This window comes from Geotrypetes seraphini, chromosome 16 (genome assembly GCF_902459505.1).
Source record: "Geotrypetes seraphini chromosome 16, aGeoSer1.1, whole genome shotgun sequence".
In the NCBI taxonomy this organism is placed as follows: domain Eukaryota; kingdom Metazoa; phylum Chordata; class Amphibia; order Gymnophiona; family Dermophiidae; genus Geotrypetes; species Geotrypetes seraphini.
Genome location: NC_047099.1, coordinates 47,738,293 through 47,759,415, shown reverse-complemented (window position 1 = coordinate 47,759,415; position 21,123 = coordinate 47,738,293). Strand labels below are relative to the sequence as shown.

Below are 21,123 nucleotides of genomic sequence, written 5' to 3'. Positions count from 1 at the left end.
AATGTAACATTTATTTATATCAAGTTAATTACAGAGTGTTCACCATGGACCAGTCACTGGACCCCATCACTAAACTGGTTGTCATCGATACCCAGGTAGGATGCTCCCCTGGTTATAGCAGTGACAGTGTGACCCCCAACCTGTCTCTCTCCATTTCCTAATTCTTGCATGTGCTTACAATATCTGTAAGAAAAGCATGAACTCTTGTCCCAGCATGCAGCAGGGTAAAACCAGGACTGGCTCAGCTTCTCTGTGTTGACCTGAGTGAGATGAGGACTCCTATTAAGAGTCCTGTGACAGAGATTCAAATGAAACTAAAAGCAACTCTCCAGCCCCACAGCCCCATGGAAAGCATAAAGACAGCACGGAGAGCGTAACGGAAGCACAGATCTGTAGCAGGACCCCATGCAGGTTTACCTACAGCATGAAAGCAGCACGGACAACTGAAAAGTCCTGTACTAATAAGGGCCTTTTAAACACATCTGATTAACTTCTGCTTTCCTTTCTGCATCTGTCCTTCTCTCTCATACCTATAAGCTTCTAGGACCCTACAACATCTATATCTGCAAAATACATTGGATTCCAGGAGACAAAATTCAACAGAAAAAATATGTCTTCTCCTTTGGGCATCCACAGTTGCCAAGTTACCCAGTTCTAAGAGGGAGATTTTGGCCAGATCTGGTGTTCTGACAAGCCTATCGTTATGCATTATGGGACCAGCAGCATGGATTCAGATGTAGGTTCAAAACCAGGACTGGTCAAAAGTCTCCCTCCTGGAACAGGGTAACTTGACAGCTCTGGGATCAAGTGGCGCATTCGTGATGTTGTCTGCGATGACCGTCCTCCATGATTTGAGCAAAAGAAACGCACAGTAAAAACTTTCATTTGTTTGGATTTTACGATTGTTATGAAAAAAATTTGCATCTTCCGGGTCTGATTTAAACAAAGGTTTGTCCCAGTACCATAAACCCAGCTCATGTCTCTATCAGATTTCCCTGCCGACTACATGTGCTGCCTCCATTCCAGAGGCGCAGGCGAATTGATGATGTGCTTTCTTGCAGAATCCAGACGGTGCGGTGGTGATGCAGGACCAAAAAAATATTCCAAATGGAATGTTATCACAAAGCCTACAGATCCCTGACATTGCCAGGTAAAGAATGCCGGACAAGGGGGGGGGGGGGTTCTGTAATTTCACAACTCAGTGCTGTTGGGGAAGAGGAGTGGCCCAGTCTGAGAACCAGAAAAGCTAAGATACAAATCTTGCCTTCATTACCAAATAGCCTTCATTGCCCAACTACACACCCGGATCGTAAGCTCCTCGGGACAGGAATAAACCATACTTGAATCCCTGTCACCACTGAAGAGCATTGGATGGGATCAGTATCTCTATAAGAATAAGAACATAAAAACTGTCATACTGGGACAGACCGAAGGTCCATCAAGTCCAATATCCTGTTTCCAACAGTGGCCGATCCAGGTCCCAAGTACCTAGCTATATCCCAAGAAGGTTTTATGCTGCTTATCCTAGGAATAAGCAGTGGATTTCCCCAAGCCATCTCAAGAATGGCCTATGGATTTCTCTTTTAGGAAATTATCCAAACCTTTTTTAAACCCTGCTGTGCTAACTGATTTCACCACACTCTCTGGCAACGAATTCCAGAGTTTAATTACACGTTGTGTGAAGAAATATTTTCTCTGGTTTGTTTTAAATCAACCACTTAGTAGTATTATTACATAGGGTTTTTCTTCTCCGATTGTACTGATGTCAAGACTCTATTTTTCTCATAAATCTATTCTCAGACCTTGAATTTGTATGCAATTCCTCCACCCCCACCCCCAGCCCACCCTTCATTTTTTTTTTAAGCACTATGTCATAATAATTAGCATATTGGATCAGAATAAAGGTCCATCTAGCCCAGTATCCAAATGCCTGTCAGAATCCCAAAAAGTAACAAGATTCCATGCTACGATGCCAGGGATAAATAGTGGCTTTCCCCGTGTCTATCTTAATTGCAGTTTCTGACTTTTTCTTTGAGAATTAGTCCAATCCTTTTTTTAAGCCCAGATGTGCTAATTCTTTGTACCACAAACTCCAGCAATGAGAACCAAAGTTGTGTGAGTTGGAATATGGGAAAAAAAAAATCAGGCTTTTTGTATCCTGAGCTTCCTGATCCATTCTCACTCTGCAGTATCCACAAACAATTTAATAAAGCTGGCAGTTTCCTGCATGGACAATAGGTGAAAATCTACCTGGCATCAGAATAAGACCTGTAAGTGAAAAGATCTAATTTTCCAAAAGCTTCCCCTGCTAATAGACTCCATATATAGAAAACTACACATTTTAAAATATGGATATATATATACCTTCTTTTTTTTTTAATGTTCATTTTATGTCACAGCTTTGGATCCTGGAAGATCCTGGCCCACTTCCAGGATGCCCCTCAGAAGATCTACAGCACAGAGTTTGAAGTGAGAGAATTCGGTAAGTGATCAACCTTTCCGTGGTCTTTGTCTGGTGAGCTATGCATCATATGTGCACGTGGGTTAAGCCATTCCTAGCCTTTACATGTTCACATCTGCTGCTCCTGGGGCCTCTATTCACTGTTTTTCTGGCACTTTCCAGCAGCCAGGTTTTCAGGATTTTCCATGAGTTAGATATTTCTCTGCATTGCAAGCTGTAAATCCTCCTGTTTAATCATTCTGGGTATCCTAAAAACCTGAGTGGTTGTTTGGGATCAACAGAGATCCAAATTAAACTAAGTGCAACTCGCCAGCACCACAGCCCCATGCAAACTGTAAAGCATGTAAACAGCACGGAGAGCTGAACATCAGATATTTAACTGAAGCGCAGATCTGGAGCAGGGTCCCATGCAGGCATCACACTGATATACCTACAGCATGAAGGCAGCACGGACAGCTGAAAAGTCCTGCGCCGAGTGTTGCACTAATATGGGGCTTTTCCACACAGTCCTTGAGACGCATCCAGCCAGTCAAGGTTTTCAGGATATCCACAACGAATATGCATAAGATAAATTTGCATATCAAAAAAGTGTAGCATAAACATAGAGGATCTCTAATTAGAAAACAAAGGATGTAAATTAAAGAACTAAGGCTGGTATTGGACAGACTTGCACGGTCTGTGTCCCATATGTGATGATTTGGAGTAGGATGGGCTGGGGATGGATAGGTCGGAGTGGGCTTGGACGGCAACTTCAGCATTTGGAACCTAGGACAAGACCAGATTTTACAGTCTATGACCCAGAAATATCAAAGAAGAGACAAGTTAATTTACCATAATCATGCATTTTTAATGGATATAACTCATGGGCAGACTGGATGGACCGTCCAGGTCTTTATCTGCCATCATTTACTATGTTACTATGTTACCTGGCAGAAACCCAGCAACATTCCAGAGCTGAGACTGTGATGTCATAATGCCTCATTCCACCAATGCCTAACAGCCAACCTCAGCAGTGAGGTCACAACGGTTTGATTGTCCTATACTTGACTTACATAAGAGTTCCCATACTGGAACAGACCGAAGGTCCATCAAGCCCTGTTTCCAACAGTGGCCAACCCAGGTCCCAAGTACCTGGCAGAAACCCAAAGAGTAGCAACATTCCAGAGCTGAGATTGTGATGTCATAATGCCTCATTCCACCAGTGCCTAAGAGCCAACCTCAGCAGTGATGTCACAATGGCTAGATTAGATGGCAATTTCAGCATTTGGAACCTAGGACAATATCAGGTGGACTTTACAGTCTACGACCCAGAAATATCAAAGAGACAAGTTAATTTAATCATGTATTTGTAATGGGTATAACTAATGGGCAGACTGGATGGATCGTTCCAGTTTTCATCTGCCGTCATTTACTATGTTACCACCATTGTATGCAAATCTATCACAGGCGAATTTATTGCGGATAGCCTGAAAAACATACTGGCTAGATGTGTTCCGAGGGCTGGGATGAGAACCCCTGATATAGAAAGAGGGTGGAAAATTAGGAATAAGATTGACAGAGGGGTGCGGCAGAGCAAAGACAGTGGGTATTTTCAACGGTGGCAATGGTGCTTTGTCAAATGGGGTTGGCACATGCTCAGGCCAATCCAGTCCGGGTTTCTTCTCCCCCGTCCCCCATTGCCTGCTGGGAGATGTAGCCCAAGGGTTTGTTAGAGGTGCTTAATTTACAATTCCCAACATGCACTGGGGTAAAAGTAGACCTGGATGACAGTCTGGCTTGGAAAAGATGGAAAGGAGGGAACTGGAACAGCTATTAAAAACTTTGCTCCCCATTTTCATTTCAGTGCTCCCCACCTTTGAAGTGATGCTGAAACCAGCAAAGAAATTTTTTTACATCAACAATCCAGAACTTACCATCGAGATCAGCGCTAAGTGAGTTGGGTAACAGAGGGCGCCCACAACCCAGGAGATCAGATATCTGAAATGGCTGTGCCCCATCCTCACCTCTGCTTCGTAGAGGGGTGGATCCAAATGACCCCCATTTGAAGTCCCCCAACTAGTCAGGGAAGAGCTGGAAAGATCACATCTGGTCTGAGTCTGGGAGCCCCCAGAGCCAGCTGATCATCTTCAGTGAGGACAAAGGGCTGGACCGCTTTGGCAACTGTACCCACAGAGGATACTCCCTTCTCGTTCTTGTATTTCTCACATTTTTTCATCTCTCCTTTCCACCCACCCACTCTCCTGTGCTATGTGCTAGATACGTGTACAACAAACCGGTCGATGGATATGCCATTGCGATATTTGGGATCACGAAGGACCCCCAGAGGGTGACACTGGATGAGTCGCTTATCAGGACTAAGGTGGGTGACAACGGATGTTGGTTGGGTTCCCCCCTCCCCAATACCCTCTTATCAACCCAGCTACTCAAGTTTTCAGGATATCCATAATGAATGTATATGAGATAGTGTTATGCAAACTTATCTCATACTTATTCATTGAGGTTATCTTGAAAATCTGGCTGACTGGGACAGGGCTGAAAACCCCTGCGCCATGGTCAGGCCGTCACCAGTTGATAAAAAGCAGTTGGCATAAAAAATGATGGGGAGGGGAGGTTTTTTCTCAAATCGGCCACCATCTTTCAACTTAACCATACTTCCCACCCCTACCCTCATCTTGCACCCCAGGCCCTGGTTCCCACTTTTCTGCTAGTCGACACCCTTGGGTGATGCCATTGATTCACGAACCCTACAATGAGTGGCCCAGATGTGCAACACTGGCTCCCAAACCCATCCTGGAGGAGCCTCAGCCTGTTGGTTTTGCTGCAAATTTGCATGCAAAACCATCTCATGAATATTCATTGCAGATATCCCGAAAACCTGACTGGCTCAGGTTCCCCAGGACAGGTTTGAGAACCACTGACTTCTAGTTTATTGAAAGATTAATACACCGTCCCTCAGCCAGAGTCTCTTCCCTAACAATATAACCCCCCCCCCCCCCCACACACACACACACACACACATACACACACACAAAATAAACAAAAAAAAAAAATCACAAGTCTGGAACCTTGGAATACAGCTAGATTCAACTATTACTCTAATCTCCTCAATCCAAGCAACTTGCAAGAGCTGTTTCTATCATTTGTGACAACTACGCCGTCTCCCTCCCTTCTCTCAGTTGTACATGCCTTGATAACATCAAGACTGGATTACTGTAATGCACGCTACACTGGTCTGAGTGCAAAGCTCCAGTTGATTCAAAATTCTGCAGCAAGACTAATAGAAGGTTTTAAGCGGCATGACTGCATCGCACCAGTTTTGTAAAACCTTCTCTGGCTCCCAGTACAATATCGAGTTGATCTTTAAGGCCCTCAATGGAAATGGTCCAGAGTACCCGAAGCAACCACAAAAGAGAGACACAGTCACCTCTGCACATGGAGAAGCCCAAATCCAAGAAAAAGAGCAGGGCGTGTCTGGTCTTCAAACCCCTCTTTATTAGTAGCAAATAAAATATATATGCAAATGGTCTAAAACAGTCACACGGACCGTGTTTTGGCTATGGTGCCTGCATCAGGAGTCCCAAATGATAACCACAAACCAATAATGAGATCCGAATGCTGGTAAAGCAAGATGTCAACAGTTCTCATATATAGTGTCTCCCTCTACACACCTCCAAGGTCACTAAGGTCCTCCCAAGGAGTATCCCTAACCAAACCCTCTCCAAAGGACACCACGCAATGTGATGCCTACCAACGAGCCTTCTCCGGAGTAGCCTCCACACTCTGGAACGCACTCCCTGAAAGCCTTTGCTTAACACGAGACTATCTCTACTTCAGGAAACAGGTGAAAGCTTGGCCTTTAATGGAAGATGTAACTAGGTTGCTAGTCACACACACAAGGAGAGACCCTTGGCTGCACACACTACATACAGCAGGACGTGTTTCTCCACTCCTACTCCAGCTGCGAGAACTTTCAAGCACCAGTCTGACCTCGTCTTTCTCAATAAGAAACTATGGACTTTTCCTCCAGGAAATTGTCCAGGCCTTTCTTAAAACCAGCTACGCTATACGCTTTTACCACATTGCCAGTCTCCACAGGTGTATGCCACCTGCTTCCTTCTCTCCATCTGACCACTAGTAGCCAGAACACTATACATCCAGGACACACACAGCCCCAGAACTTTTTCCCCAATCCCCCGCACGGTTAAATTATTCAGAATACAAGCACGCAGCCACCTCTGAGTTGCATGGGAGGCTCTAGCATGCCGTGGCACTTGGCGACTGGGGTGGGATGGAGAGAGGATCTTCTCAACTGAGTGAAAGTGGGCCGGCGGGCCAGTTTTGTACCAGTGGCTTTTGCTAAGCTGGGCAACTGGGTTTTCTTTGTTGAAATTTACATATGTAATATTATAACTTCTGTATAAAGTCATTGCTCTTCCTACCACAAGTCTGCTCTAATTTCATGCTCCCATCATCTGTTTTCATAATGATTTCATATGAATTTCGTTTTTATCATCTTGACTTCCGTTGAGCAGTTATTTTTCCTGCATCGTTATAAAATTAATAGAAGGGTTTGAGCTCTTTGTTGAAATCTGTCAGCTCCTGTAACTGCATTTTTCCATGCGGCAGATTACAAATGGCCGAGGGATGCTGAAGTTAGCCGGCGATGTACTGAAACGAGCCATCCCAAACCGCGAGGAGCTCCTGGGCGCCTCCATCTTCGTCAATGTGACCGCCTTCTCATCAGGTGAGTGGCAATCCCGCCATGGGCCGACGCCTGCGTCTTGCACGATGCCTGCTTGTAAACTGACTCCAGCATTTTCTTCCATCCCCTTCCCAGGGGGCGACATGGTCCAAGCGGAGACATCTGGGATCCGCATCGTCACGTCTCCTTACAAGATTTCTTTTACCAGGACACCTCGTTACTACAAGCATGGTTTCACTTTGAATGTCATGGTAAAGTATCTATCGGGTGGCTTTTGGCCTCCTCTGCTGTCCCTTTGGCATCAAATGCAATAGCCACATGCCCAGTGCCATTTAAAAATCATTTGTGCGGTTCCCAAAGAATCGATCGTGTGGTTGGCAGGGAGGTGAAGCATTGCCAAAGCTGGTGGTAGTGTTGGTATCTGGCACCTGGGTCTTCGTGTCTCTGTGACTTTGTCCTATCAGCTCACTGGGATAGGTGGACACAGAGAGTGGGATCGGAACCTGGGTTTGGCACTGATGGGATGTTTGCTAAGTTGTCCTCACTTACGGGCATTGTTAACTTTTTAACCATTGGAGGGAGGGAGGTTGAAGGATATGTTTAATTGCACCCTGGGCTCCCTGCTCTCTTCTGGGCAGGAGGGACAGAGAAGGTGCCCGTAGCATGGATGGGACAATTTCTTCTTGATCTGTATTTGCTAAACTGCAGGCAAACCCTTTCCAGACCTCCATGGTAGGGGGTGTTTGAACTTCTATGTTCTGAAACAGCGGTGCCACCTCCTCCCTTGGGACTGAAGAAAAGGTACCGCATGATCTAGACAAGTCTTCAGTCTTGAGCCCCCACCCCTAAGAGCCCAAATTACCTATCAGTAGTAAGAGGTGACTGACAGAGTTCTAAGACCTGAATGCACTAAAGATACCAACTGGATCATTGTTGGCCAATTGTGGACGAGTGATTGATGTGCTACCAAGTTTGCATATGAACTGGCACCATGACCCCCTCTCCCCCCCCATGGCAGCAAAAATGGCAGTAGGGATGCCTACTCCCTCCTGCCTGGCTGAATGCCCCCATTCCACCGACTGCCCCCCAACCTCCTCCCTTCCTCCTGAAAGGAAGTCCTTTATTAGTGGTGACCCCAGCAGAGCATACCTTCATTCTCCCCCTCAATTATCTTCCCATTATTCTCTTATCTCTCCCCCCCCCTCCTCATGGCATACCCTACTTATCGCTGTACTCCACTCCAGGGTCCATCTCTCTCCCCCTCCTCTCCTCACACCAGCAGCCTGACGTGCAAGTCACTTTTCCCCTTGAACAAAGATGTCCCCTCCCTCTCATCCTATGTTTATCCCTCATCATCTACAACCTCCTCTCTTCTCCCCCATTTCCAACTCTGTCTCCTTCACCCAACCTCATTCCTCTCACTTCTCCCACTGAAACCTCCTGGTGCAACCCCCCAACTCCTTCCTGCTATATCTCCCTTGGCATCTGCCCACTGCCAGTTTAGACTGCGTCATAACCTCTTCCTTCACCGTTCTTCCTCCCTTCAACGCCATCACTGTGAGTACTTTGAAAACTCATTATCACAAGTCGGCATTTCGCCATTTACCACTCCCTCACCTGTCGGTCTCACTGTTTTGCCCGACAACTCTAATTTCTGCTCATTGGCAGACCTCCGATGCAACCTGTTTTTTTACCTCCCAGCCCCCCTCAAATTCTGAGGCACTAGGCCATTGTCTAATTTGTCTTGGTAAAAAAACTGACCCTTCCCAAAATCCTTCCAAGTTTTATTAGATTTTTTTTTATATACCGCCTATCAAGGTTATCTAAGCGGTTTAACAATCAGGTACTCAAGCATTTCCCCCATCTGTCCTGGTGGGCTCAGAATCTGTCTAATGTACCTGGGGCTATGGAGGCTATAGAGGACTGATGGCTGCAGCTCCGATATCCAGTTTAATTTCATTTCATTTCCAGAGTCATATTCTGTCCTCTTCCCACCCATTCAGATTTGCATCACCAATCCCGACGAGTCCCCAGCAGACAGAGTCAGCATCGAGGGGGTCACTAGCGCCAGTTCTGAAAAGTTCAACGGCATCTCGAATGAAGACGGGATCGTGCTCACCTTCATCAACACAGGCGGGAATGACAAAAACATGACCATAACGGTATGTTAGAAGCCAGCCACCTGCCAGTCCTAGATATCGCCATCTGTTTGCACATATTCAATTTGTTAAGGCGCCTTAAAAATGTTAATGCACTCAAAACTGATTTAGTGGCCACTGGCCTACTAATGAATATGCATGCGATTGATCTCCTATGCCTTAAAAAATTCCAATGTGAGTTTAATTTTTTAAATTTTTTTTTTACTGTGGCAGTTTTGGGGAGTTGTTTTATTTTATATTGCTGCATTTTGTATTTGCCATACAATGAGAGGCTAGAGAAACTGGGCCTCTTCTCCCTCGAACAGAGGAGATTGAGAGGGGACATGATCGAAACATTCAAGGTACTGAAGGGGATAGATTTAGTAGATAAGGACAGGTTGTTCACCCTCTCCAAGGTAGAGAGATCGAGAAGGCACTCTCTAAAGTTGAAAGGGGATAGATTCCGTACAAACATAAGGAAGTTCTTCTTCACCCAGAGAGTGGTAGAAAACTGGAACACTCTTCTGAAGGCTGTTATAGGGGAAAACACCTCCAGGGATTCAAGACAAAGTTAGATAAGTTTCTGCTGAACCAGAACGTACACAGATAGGGCTAGTCTCAGGGTGCTGGGCATGATGGACCAAAGGTCTGACCCAGCAGCGGCAATTCTTATGTTCTTATGAAACATTCAAGATAATGAAGAGAATAGACTTGGTAGATAAAGACAGGTTGTTCACCCTCTCCAAGGTAGAGAGATCGAGAGGGCACTCTCTAAAGTTGAAAGGGGATAGATTCCGTACAAACGTAAGGAAGTTCTTCTTCACTCAGAGAGTGGTGGAAAACTGGAACGCTCTTCCGGAGTCTGTAATAGGGGAAAACACTCTCCAGGGATTCAAGACAAAGTTAGACAAGTTCCTGCTGAACTGGAACATATGCAGGTAGGGCTAGTCTCAGTTAGGGCATTAGTCTTTGACCAGAGGGCCGCCGCGTGAGCCGACTGTTGGGCGCAATGAACCACTGGTCTGACCCAGTAGCAGCAATTGCGAAACAAAAGAAACACAGTGGGCTGTTATCCAAACTTTATTGAAGGACCTGAGAAGGGCCAGGAATTTTTTTATCTTTCTTTCTGTGCTCTTTCCGGTATAATATGGTAGTTCTTTTTCTGGTTTTGTATTTTGCGCAAGAGGGGTTGTTTTTAGCACCAGCCGGCACGCTGAATGCTCTGCTCCAACGGTCACAGAGTTCTTATGAGCGTTGGAGCAGTGCAGAGCATTCGACACCCCAGCTGGTGCTAAAAAAAACTCATGCGCGGTTTTGTAAGGGGGGGTTTAATAAACTAAACTAATCTAAACCAGCGCTTCTTAATTCGGTCCTGGAGGTCTCCCCCCCCCCCCCCCATTGCCAGTCAGGTTTTCAGGAATATGCATGAAAGAAATTTGCATATAATGGAGTCAGTGTATGCAAATCAAGTTTATGCATATTCATTGGGGATATCCTGAAAACCTGACTGGCAAGGGGGGGGGGACTGAATCACTGACCTAAACTATTAAAAACAATATAAAACCATATATTTAAAATGTATAACAATAGTAAAAAGATAAAAGAACCAAAATACATGGAAACTAATACCCTGTTTCCCTAAAAATAAGACCTAGTTAAGATTGACCCCCCCAAAGCCTCCCCACTATTACGGCTGACAGAAGTTATGCGAGTCCAGTTGATATTCTGTGCCTGGATAACTTCTGGGTCCACCCCCACCACCCCACCACAGCAGCCAAAGTTAATATTCAGCTGAATTCTCTGGTGTAATTGTCACAGAAAATTAGCATTTAACCAGGCAGAGTGATTTAAACAAGCAGAATCACTTGTAATCAACCTTATCAAATATCCAGACAGGCTTGCTTCCGTTCCCCTCATCACTATTTTTTTGTTTTACTTGGATAATTTGGGATTTTATTCTACCAATGACACCTTCTAAAGCAACAACTTGTCTTTCAATTGGCCCAGACTAGGAATTGATAGTTGTGTCGCTGGAATCTACGTCCCTTGGAGATACTCATCTTTTTTTAACACTTTTTTCTTTGAAATCAACCTGGTTGGTTACAGGTGAGGACCACAGACCCCAGCCTCCAGGAGAACCAGCAGGCCGAGGCCAGTTTAACGGTGAAAGCGTACGAGTCGCAGACAAGCTCCAGCAATTACTTGCACATTGGGGTCGAGTCAATGGACACCAAGCTGGGCAACTTGTTGAGGCTCAACTTGTACACAAAAAATGCCCAACAGGCTGTGAAGGAGAAGATAAAGTACATAACAGTCCTGGTAAGTCCCCAGAGCCAGGCCCTAGTGATGGGGATCTAAGCTAAGCTAGGCCGGTTTCCATGGCGATCTATGCACCCTCTGCCCAGGCAGCCATTTTCTGTGCTGCTTCGGTTATAGAACATTTATTTAATGCTACACACAGTACTCGCACTGTACAGATATATAGATCTATATAAACAGCCCCTTCTCTGTGCGATGTACAGTCTAGTCAAACAAAGAAAGAGCACAAATATGTGTTTGGGGAGAATCAGGGAAAATAATGTAAAATCTCAAGGTTGGTTAATAGGGACCAATTTATCTCATTGGCCAAAGCTGAAAAAGTTAAATCTTTGCCCAATGAAACATTCTAGATAAGGAATATGGCAAATGAGGTGGGTGAGTGAAAGACATGGCAGGTGAGTTTCCTGTGTGCCCATCTACTTCCTGGTAAGTCATGCATTTCCTAGAGAGTAGCGTTCACACACTGTGACAGGCCACCAGGTGCCTAGTTGGCTCATATGTGGAAAGTCTCCATGGCACAGGGTGCCTGTCCTGGATTTTAAAGGACCCCCTGTCATCCCACCATACATGTATTCCTCATTGCTTGCAAAAAAAAGAACTGCATATCCCAGCATGCATTGGGAACCAGGGCTGGCTTGACCTGTCTCAGATGACCTGGAACTAGCTGATAAGGCCACGAGTCCTTACGCATATGCCCGTGCTGATAATTATTTTGATGTATGGGCTAACCTTACCAGTTGTCCTTCCCTCCCTCCTCCACCAGTTGCTTAGCAAGGGGAAACTCGTCCGGCAGAAGATACAAACCAGGGAGTCTCAGAGCGAGCTGACCTCCATGTGTATAGAGGTGACACCAGACCTGCTGCCGGCTTTCCGGATTGTGGCCTACTATTTCCTGTCGCTAACCACTCACACAGAGGTCGTGGCGGATTCCATCTTGATCCACGTGACTGAGAACTGCATGGGTAAAGTAAGTGTGGGATGCAGGAGGATTAGAGATCTGTACTCTCAGGAGACATCCTGGAGTTCCTTACTCACTCTGTCATTGACTCTGTGTGTATAGCCTTGGTAAAAGTCACTTTATCTTCTTGTGCTTCAGTTCTAATCCCTGGCTTGGTCACTCTGTACCTGTGAGACCTCAAGGTGAGTCACTGTATATCCCCAGCTCTGTCATTGACTTTGTGTGACACCTCGGGGTGAGTCACTTATAGGGGCATTTTCAAAACACAAAAACGTCCAAAAATTGGCACTCAAGACATTTTTCTCTGCAAAACGTCCAAGTGTCGATAATCGAAACAAAGAGTTTAGACGTGTTGTGGGACTTTCACCCTCCAAAATGTCAAACTCAGAAAGGGGGCATGTTTTGGGCAGGCTGTGGGCCGGGTTAGATTTGGCCGTTTTATGGCAATAATCAAACCTTTTGCAGGACATCCTAGACGGAACTTAGACGTTATGAGGTAGACCTGACTGGATGACCACTGGAGAGATTAAGTAATGATCCTCACGCACTCTCCTAGTGGTCACTAACCCCTTCCGCCCCCAAATCTGAATGAAACAGTCTCTAGAACAGCAACGCCTAGTAGAGCATCACCCAAGTGTCTTAAATAGCCTGGTGGGTGGGCTAATAAGCCATAGAGAGGAGGACCCAGGCCCATAAGCCACTCTAACCACTAAATTTATGGTGGAAAGTCTGAGTCCACAAAACCCTACTATACTGCCATATGGGTGACACCTTCAGGCATAAGGGCTGTTGAAGTGGTCAACAGGTAAGTACTGTAGGTTTTGGGGGGAGATTTGGAGGGTTCACCAGAGATTATAAGGGGGTTATGGTGAGATGTACATCTGGCACCCTTTATGAGATGTTCACAGCATCCATTGGGATGTGCATGTGAAACCTCCCACGTCTTAAGTGGTGCCAATGTGGATGTTTCTAACTTGGACTTTTTTTTTTGGGGGGGGGGCAAAATGGTAAATAAAGTTAGATGTCCTGGCAGCCAAGATGTCCAAGTAGGGGATTAAAAAAAAAAAAAAAAAAAATTTGGACGTCCCATTTGAAAATGGCCATTTCTCCGCTTCCCACTTTGTTCGTTTTGCGGGAAACATCCAAAGTTGGATTTAGACGTCCTATTGAAAATGGCTTCTTAATCTTCCTGTGCCTCAGTTCTAATCCCCGTTCCCGTCACTGCTTCTGTGTGCACAATGCTGAGTTGGGGGAGAAAGAGCCCAGAACCGACTCAGTGGGTTCCTGGTGACCAGCGATTGTCCCGTATAAAGCACCTCCTTTCACTTCACAGCTGAAGGTCAGTGCAGTGGACGAGTCGCAGCATGGGAAGGTCTACAGACCGAAGGAGATGTACAACCTGGTCGTCACCGGTGACCTGAACGCCACAGTAGGTCTGGTGGCTGTGGACAGAGCCATCTTCGCCCTCAATGAGAAAAACAGGTTTTCCCAAAAGAAGGTACGAAGTGTGGTGATGAATCTGCTCCGGTTACTCGCCAATCGCTGAAAAGCATTCGTTGTAGCAGTCCTAAGCCTTTCACGTTCTCCCACAGGCTGCTCAGACCATCCCTACGGCTGGTAGCAGTGGTGTGGTAAAGGGGAGGCGGGAGGCAGTCCTCCCATGCTGCTATCTTGGTGATTGTGGCGGCACCCCTGCTCCTTCCCACTCCTCCCCCTGCCACACACACATCTTCACATGCACACGCCTCTCTTTGCCAAGTGCATGTCTTCACACGCCTTCCCGTCTTTACTTCCCCCCACACCTCCCCCTGCCACACGCACATCTTCACTTCCCCCCCACCTTAGCTCTATCTCTTCTCCCGCATGAACTGCAACTGCTCACACCAGCATTAGCTCTTTCTCCAACATCACTTCTGGGAGAGCCAACACGAGCAGCGAGTTGGTGATGCTGCTCATGCCAGGGAAGTTAAGAGGTACGGGGTAAGGAAGGTGTGTGTGTGTGTGTGTGTGTGTACGTGTGTGGGGGTGGAAGGGGGAAGGCACCAGGCATCTCTCACCCTCGCTACGCCACTGATTGGAAGTGTTCTATTATCTCCTAGTTTCTGTGAGATCTTGGCAGTTTCCCCGAGTCTCAACCCGTTTCCTTTTCTGTCCTTTCCCCTGCAGGTGTGGGCTGCCATAGCGAAGAGCGACATTGGCTGCAGTCCGGGCAGCGGCGCCAACAGCCTCGGGGTATTCAGAGACGCGGGCCTCGATGTGGTCTCCAACTGGGGCTTTCAGACACAAGCGAGGAAAGGTAAAATCAGAGAAGTGCTCCATGAGCAGAGTCGAGGAATGGCGTTCACAACACCCAATAAGTGAGAAAGTATGGGAGTTTGACGAGAGGCTCCCTGTATCGCCCTATAATGTGCGACTGTGGGCTTCTCTTTTACACTCCGGATGTTATAAGTGGGGTAATACCAGCTTTTCAAACGTCCACAACAATCCAGGTGTCAAAGAAGCAACATCCATCCCAGAGGTGGCTGCTTACCCTTTTCCTAAGCTATGAGGGTTCTTCAAAATGTTTCCGCACTTTTCATATTTTCACAGGAAATGGTTGCGAAATGGTCGGACGTGTCGTAGAATGTCACGTGGGGAAAATGTATCGCAAAACAGGGTGATTATGTGGAAAAGTGATGTAATTTGCTTTTAAGATATTTAATAGTGTTTAAAAAAATGAAAGTGCAGAAACTTACTGAAGATCCCTCGTACGTTTGGGGTGGGTGGGGGGGACGGACAAGGAGATAGCCCCAACATCATTCCCAGCCAGGCTCTATAATGACTTTGCAAAGTTAGCACTTGACCCTCCAATGGTCTCGTTGGGTGACTGGAACAGAATTCCTGACCTCTGCCCTTTTCTCATTTCCAGAGCTGACTTGCCCTCAGCCTCCCCAGCGCAAACGACGAAGCATCACCATCATGCAACGAAAGCTTCACAAAGGTAGTCAGACAACCCTGCTGCCTCTCCTTATCCCTGGTCTGATTTCTCCCTCTTCCTGTGACATGGCTTTGGGTGTTTTGAGGTGTCGCTGTTCTATTTGTGATCAAAATTCTCCATAAGCAGAATCCCAATGCCAATAAAGTGAATACAACATAGACAACTAAAGAGACCTCAGTGGAAGAGATGTCTGCACACTGAGAAACTCATAGTGTGTATATTGCACAGACAGCTGAAAAGAGACCTCAGGGAGACAGAGATGTATCAGGATAGAAGACAGGAGGGGCCAGAAACATCCAGAGTAAAAAAACAGCATAGACAGCTGAAAAGAGACCCCAAGAAGAAGATAGGACCCAGAAACACCAGAGTATGAAGACAGCAGGGACAGCTGAAGAATGGTTACTGCGGATGGGCAGACTGGATGGGCCATTTGGCCTTTATCTGCCATCATGTTTCTATGTTTCTGTGACCTCAGAAGAGAAGACGGCAGCACCTGGAGACACCCGTCCCAGACTGTGCGTACAGCATGGACAACAGAAATTAAACTTAAGGGACGACAGGCACACCCTGAGACACCAATGATCTTGCTAAATATTTCTCCTTTCCTTTTTTCCCCCCCCAGTGCACGAGTTCCCTGCTGAGTTACAAAAATGCTGTAAGGCTGGGCTCCAGGAGAGCCCCACGGGGCTGTCGTGTGAGGAGCGGGCAGCCCACGTCCGCCTGGGGAAGGACTGTGTCCTCGTTTTCCTCAATTGCTGTCGAGAGGCAGAAAAGATGAGCTGGGAGGCACGAGAGAACTTGGAACACTCCAGAGGTGAGCAGCAGGAAAGTTGTCTGCACACCTAATGAAATGGTGTGCGTGGATCTGTTAAACATTCTTTGAAAGTTTAAGTTATGGAGGACTGAGTGATTTGCCCAGGGTCACAAGGAGCAGCAGTGGGAATCAGACCCAGTTCCCCCTCAGGCCACAGCACCAACCAACAGCTACTCCTGCAAACTCAAAATAACATCCCAAATTGTGGAAAGCTGTAAAAAATAAAAATAAAAAAAGCCAAAATGAAGCAAAATCTTTTTGCTTGAGAGTAGGATGGCATTTCTTCTGGCGTTTTCAGCCCCTGCACCTTCTCTAGAAATTGCACTGGTGCTGTTTTGTTTCTGCGCGTTTTGCATTTTGTCCTTGGAACTGTTAAACTCCTTTCTTCTCTTTCAGCCGAGGACGACTGTGAGGACTGTGCTAATGACGTGCTGGTCAGAAGTTACTTCCCAGAGAGTTGGCTGTGGGATAAGATTACTCTAGAAGAAGAAGTGGACCAAAAATTGGGGTACAAAACCATTTCCAGCTTCTGACCTTTGCCTGCTCTCCTTTGCTCTTAAAATTCAACCCATTGTAGCCACTGACCACCAGAGTTAAAGTCCAGGCCATGTCTGGTCTCCAGCACTGGATATCTGGGTTGGCTGCAGACCTGCCAGGATTCAGTGCCTAAAGATAGATCTGCCCTATTAGATATGCAGGAACCAGCACTGAATTTCGCTGGTGGCCTCATAACTGACGCTCCTGTCTGACTATGCACATGGACCATCTAACCCTAGCCACGCAGTGCCAAGGGGGAGCGGGGGAAGGGTGCAGTCCATAAGGGGGTGCTCTGAGGGCTGGCATCAAGGTCCGGGAACTTCTTCCCGTAGTCATATTTTACAAGTATCACTGTGTGCTCAGATGAAGAGCTGCTCTTTGGCCGTTTGTGCTGTATTCATACTTTACCTGTATGACTGTTGTCGCCTGCACAGAACTCTAATGAAAATCTGCTCTTCAGATGTCCGTGCTGTGTTCTTGCATTATGTATTTTAATATTACGGTTACATAGGGCTCTGAAGATCAGTTCTTCAGCTGTCTGGGCTGTATTAATGCTTTTTATGTATCACTGTGGCACCTGCTTAGGGCTGAGATAACATCCTCATTTGACATGGTGAGTCCAGGTGGAAGACCTTTTATATAAAGATGGTGTACCTTTCAAACAAACTGAGCGATTTGTTTAATAGATCCATTTCACCCAAGTGAATCCCATGAAGCAGATAGAGGACTGGTATCAGGAGATCAGGTGCAGGACTCGCTGGTGGGGTCCCAGAGTGGGCATTCGAATCTGCAGGCTTCCCAGTTTTGGAGCTGGGAAGGGAGTGTCCTGCATCCCTAAAAATATATTCTGTGCCCTGAGAGTGTAACATAGTGGAAGAAGAATGGGAGATTTGTCAGGTGAAGGAGGCAGAAACCGTTCTGCCAGCTGATTGGGACTTGGGAAGTGTTATCACAACATGGTTTCACCAATAACAGGTTTCAAATGTGTGTGCATGTTTGCACATATGTTTATGGTTTATTTCAACCTATGTGTGGGTGTGTTTGCATATGTACATGTGTGTGATCCATACGCAGGAACCCTTGTTATCCGTTCTAAGGTAAGGAAGACCCGTTGCTCTGCTGCCAAAGTATAGTGACATCTGGTGGTCATGGAAGGACAGCAGCAAACGCCCAGCTGTTAACTATGGATGTTTTTCTGTTTTTCCACTCCCTGATCCCATTCCGTTTAGGCTTGGAAGGTATGTTTTGCAGAGCAGACCACTCCCGGACTCCATTACCACATGGGAAGTGCTGGCCGTCAGCATCAGGACTGGCAGAGGTAACCCCCTCTCCCCAGCCTCGTGCTCCCATTCAAGATACCTGTTTAGCCCAAGGGTGCTACCTGAATCCTTCACGACTTCACATTCTAGCCTTCGAGAGCCCAAAAATACACCCGTGCTCAACCTGTCAGCAAAGTCAGATTTCACTCCTTACCAGACTGTTGTACTCCCATGATTTCTCTGCCCTCAGTAGTTCCTGTCTCATAAAGGGCACCCAGTAGGTGCTAGTGAAATTTTGACCTGAACAGTTTGACTCGCTCGCTTCATGTTTGTACATCTGTCTCTGTCTGTCATTAAGTCTGCCTCCCTCATCCACTCCTTCCAGGACTCTGCGTCTCCGAGCCTTACAAGTTAGTGGTGGCGAAAGACTTCTTCATAGACCTCCGCCTGCCTTACTCCGTGGTCCGTAATGAACAGGTGCAGATCAGGGCTGTGCTGTACAATTATGGCAGCCTTAACATCAAGGTGAGATAAGGTTTTTAAATCCCTGTTGCAAGATTACTGTTCTGGTAACACCCATTATCATCCTATATTCAGTCCACTAACTGGTTAAGTAAGCGGATAAAAAGTTAGGTCAGCAAAAAGGCTAACCGAGCACCAATTTGAATGTCAGCTGATGCCTGGTTGATTTCCAGGTGACCACACGTACCCCGATATTCAATGCCAGAAACCGGACATGCCTGTGGCTGTCAGTGGCTTAAAAACCATTGACCGTCGTGGCCAGGGAAGGCTTCAGGGGACCAGTGGTCATCCCTTTTCTTGTGGAATGCTTTAAACCTGATGATTTAGATGGGAATATTGACAAGCCCTGATCACCAATTCAATCATTGAGTCTAACAAACTGCCTTGGCATTGTTGGGAGAAGACTAGGGAAGGAAGGGGAACTTGATCAGAGGGAGCGGCGGGGGTGATCCTAACTGTTATTTCTGATTACGTTGTTATAATGATTTAGTAATTCTTGATTTGGAATGTCTTGTCATCGTTAATGTGTTTTATTGATCACGACCCATTGGAAATACAGATTTTAAATAAACCAATAATTTATCAATGAGATTGCTTTTGTGGAATCCGTTGTTTTGTTTTTAATTTGCAGTTTTATTTGGGGTTATATCTTCTTTAGTGTCATTCTCAACAAGACGTGAGCTAAAATTCATGTTGTCATTATCATTTTAGGTCATGGTGGTTTTTCCTTACAATGATAAAGTCTGTGCCACAGCTGCGAGGGGTAAAAGGTACCAGGTGGAGGTCACGGTCCCAGCAGCCTCCTCCGTCATGGTCCCCTATGTACTGGTTCCCCTGGAGGTGGGTCTGATTAACATCGAGGTGCAAGCCTTCGTGATGGGAATGTTCGTCAGCGATGGTGTTAGGAAGCCACTCCTGGTGGTGGTGAGTAATCCCTGTTTATCACTGTACGAGATCTCTCACTAGGCCCACCCTTCTTAACTATTGTCCCCCTACTCTTTCCTGTGACACCACCACAGCCAGAAGGCCAGATCCAGAGGGTCTCCAGAAGCTACGTTCTCCAGCCCAAAGGTGAGTCAAAATCCACCATGGCTTCAACAGCCAAGCAAGCAACGTTAGAATCCTTTTAGCGGTGGGGGGATTCTTTGAAGACTCCTTTGTATGGGTCTGTACCGTTATATTAAGTCATGGGGAAAAATTGACCCAGGTTCCCATAGAAAAAATGGCAAACCAAATCAAACTGTGGAAACAATGTTCAAAGTTTCCACAGACATTATATCGATTAATAACCTGTTTGGGTGCCAAGTGACTTTCCCACATCCTTCCCGTCCCAGTCCCTGCCTCTGCAGAATTAGTGCTGTGTCATTCCCTGTGGCTCTAGAGAATGTTTCTGGCTGACTGTTTCAGATGGACCACAGACAATCCCGATCAAAGGCTGGCTAAAGGAGGACCTAATCCCAGACACAGAGCCCACCAACTATTTCAGCTTTCAAGGTATGGGGGTAAAAGAGTGTCATAACTAGATTGTAAGCTCTTCTGAGCAGTGACAGTCTCTTGCATGTACAATGGACAGAGCTACAGAAATAATAAATTGTCGTTAACATGGTGGGCAAACCCTGAATACAAGCCGTCATCCTATAACTGTGTGCGAGCGTGTGCGTGTTTTTTTAACTCAAACACTCTTTGGTAGGTGACATCATGGGAGAGACTCTGCTGGGTACCCTACGCAGCTCCTACCTGGAAAGCTTGATTCGTGTACCTTTCGGCTGCGCTGAGCAAAACATGATCGGTATCTCTCCCAACGTGATCATGACTCACTATTTGGATGACACCCGGCAGTGGCACCTCATTGGCGTGGAGCGGCGCAGTGACGCCATCAGAAACATCATAAGTGGTGAGCTGACAAACACAATGCGAGGCTTTCACCGAGGGGGTGCAAAACCGTAGGCGTCCATCATGGTGCGGTGTGTTGAGGGGGAAACATGTGAACCAAAGCCCACACCAATGGAAGCAGAGAGGAATTTTTCACTTCTGATAAGAGCACAGTGCCGTAAATTCTTGCTCTCATATTTTAAATAATCATTCATAGTTATAAACATGGGACCTGTGCTATAACAGCTTGAGATAGTGGTTAAATAATCCCACTTAACACTATCCCACATTGACAACCTCCCCCCCTCCCCCCTTAGTGTGAAGAGTTTCAGTCTCTGGTAACCAGAGCTGAGATTGTGACGTCATAATGCCTCATTCCACCAATAGGAGCCAACCTCATCAGTGGTATCACAATGGTTGATTGTCCTGTTGATTGACAACTCCCCCCCCCTTTAGTGTGAACAGTTTGAGTCTCTGGTAACCAGAGCTGAGATTGTGACATCATAATGCCTCATTCCACCAATAGGAGCCAACCTCATCAGTGATGTCACAATGGCTAGATTG

General features: G+C 46.3%; 1 protein-coding gene across 1 annotated transcript in view; it reads left to right on the top strand.

Annotated features, from left to right (window-relative positions):
* LOC117349840 (complement C3-like) overlaps positions 1 to 21,123 on the top strand; it is a 43,835-nt gene that overhangs the window by 4,593 nt on the left and 18,119 nt on the right. The window contains exons 4-24 of the mRNA XM_033923445.1: positions 25 to 95; positions 1,062 to 1,150; positions 2,400 to 2,482; positions 4,305 to 4,392; positions 4,718 to 4,820; positions 7,088 to 7,205; positions 7,299 to 7,414; positions 9,167 to 9,325; positions 11,408 to 11,620; positions 12,384 to 12,587; positions 13,912 to 14,076; positions 14,745 to 14,874; positions 15,487 to 15,558; positions 16,178 to 16,369; positions 16,766 to 16,877; positions 18,136 to 18,224; positions 18,551 to 18,690; positions 19,399 to 19,611; positions 19,707 to 19,758; positions 20,095 to 20,181; positions 20,378 to 20,581. Of these exons, the coding sequence (XP_033779336.1) occupies positions 25 to 95; positions 1,062 to 1,150; positions 2,400 to 2,482; positions 4,305 to 4,392; positions 4,718 to 4,820; positions 7,088 to 7,205; positions 7,299 to 7,414; positions 9,167 to 9,325; positions 11,408 to 11,620; positions 12,384 to 12,587; positions 13,912 to 14,076; positions 14,745 to 14,874; positions 15,487 to 15,558; positions 16,178 to 16,369; positions 16,766 to 16,877; positions 18,136 to 18,224; positions 18,551 to 18,690; positions 19,399 to 19,611; positions 19,707 to 19,758; positions 20,095 to 20,181; positions 20,378 to 20,581 (2,700 nt within the window). The remainder of the gene's footprint in view (positions 1 to 24; positions 96 to 1,061; positions 1,151 to 2,399; positions 2,483 to 4,304; positions 4,393 to 4,717; positions 4,821 to 7,087; positions 7,206 to 7,298; positions 7,415 to 9,166; positions 9,326 to 11,407; positions 11,621 to 12,383; positions 12,588 to 13,911; positions 14,077 to 14,744; positions 14,875 to 15,486; positions 15,559 to 16,177; positions 16,370 to 16,765; positions 16,878 to 18,135; positions 18,225 to 18,550; positions 18,691 to 19,398; positions 19,612 to 19,706; positions 19,759 to 20,094; positions 20,182 to 20,377; positions 20,582 to 21,123) is intronic.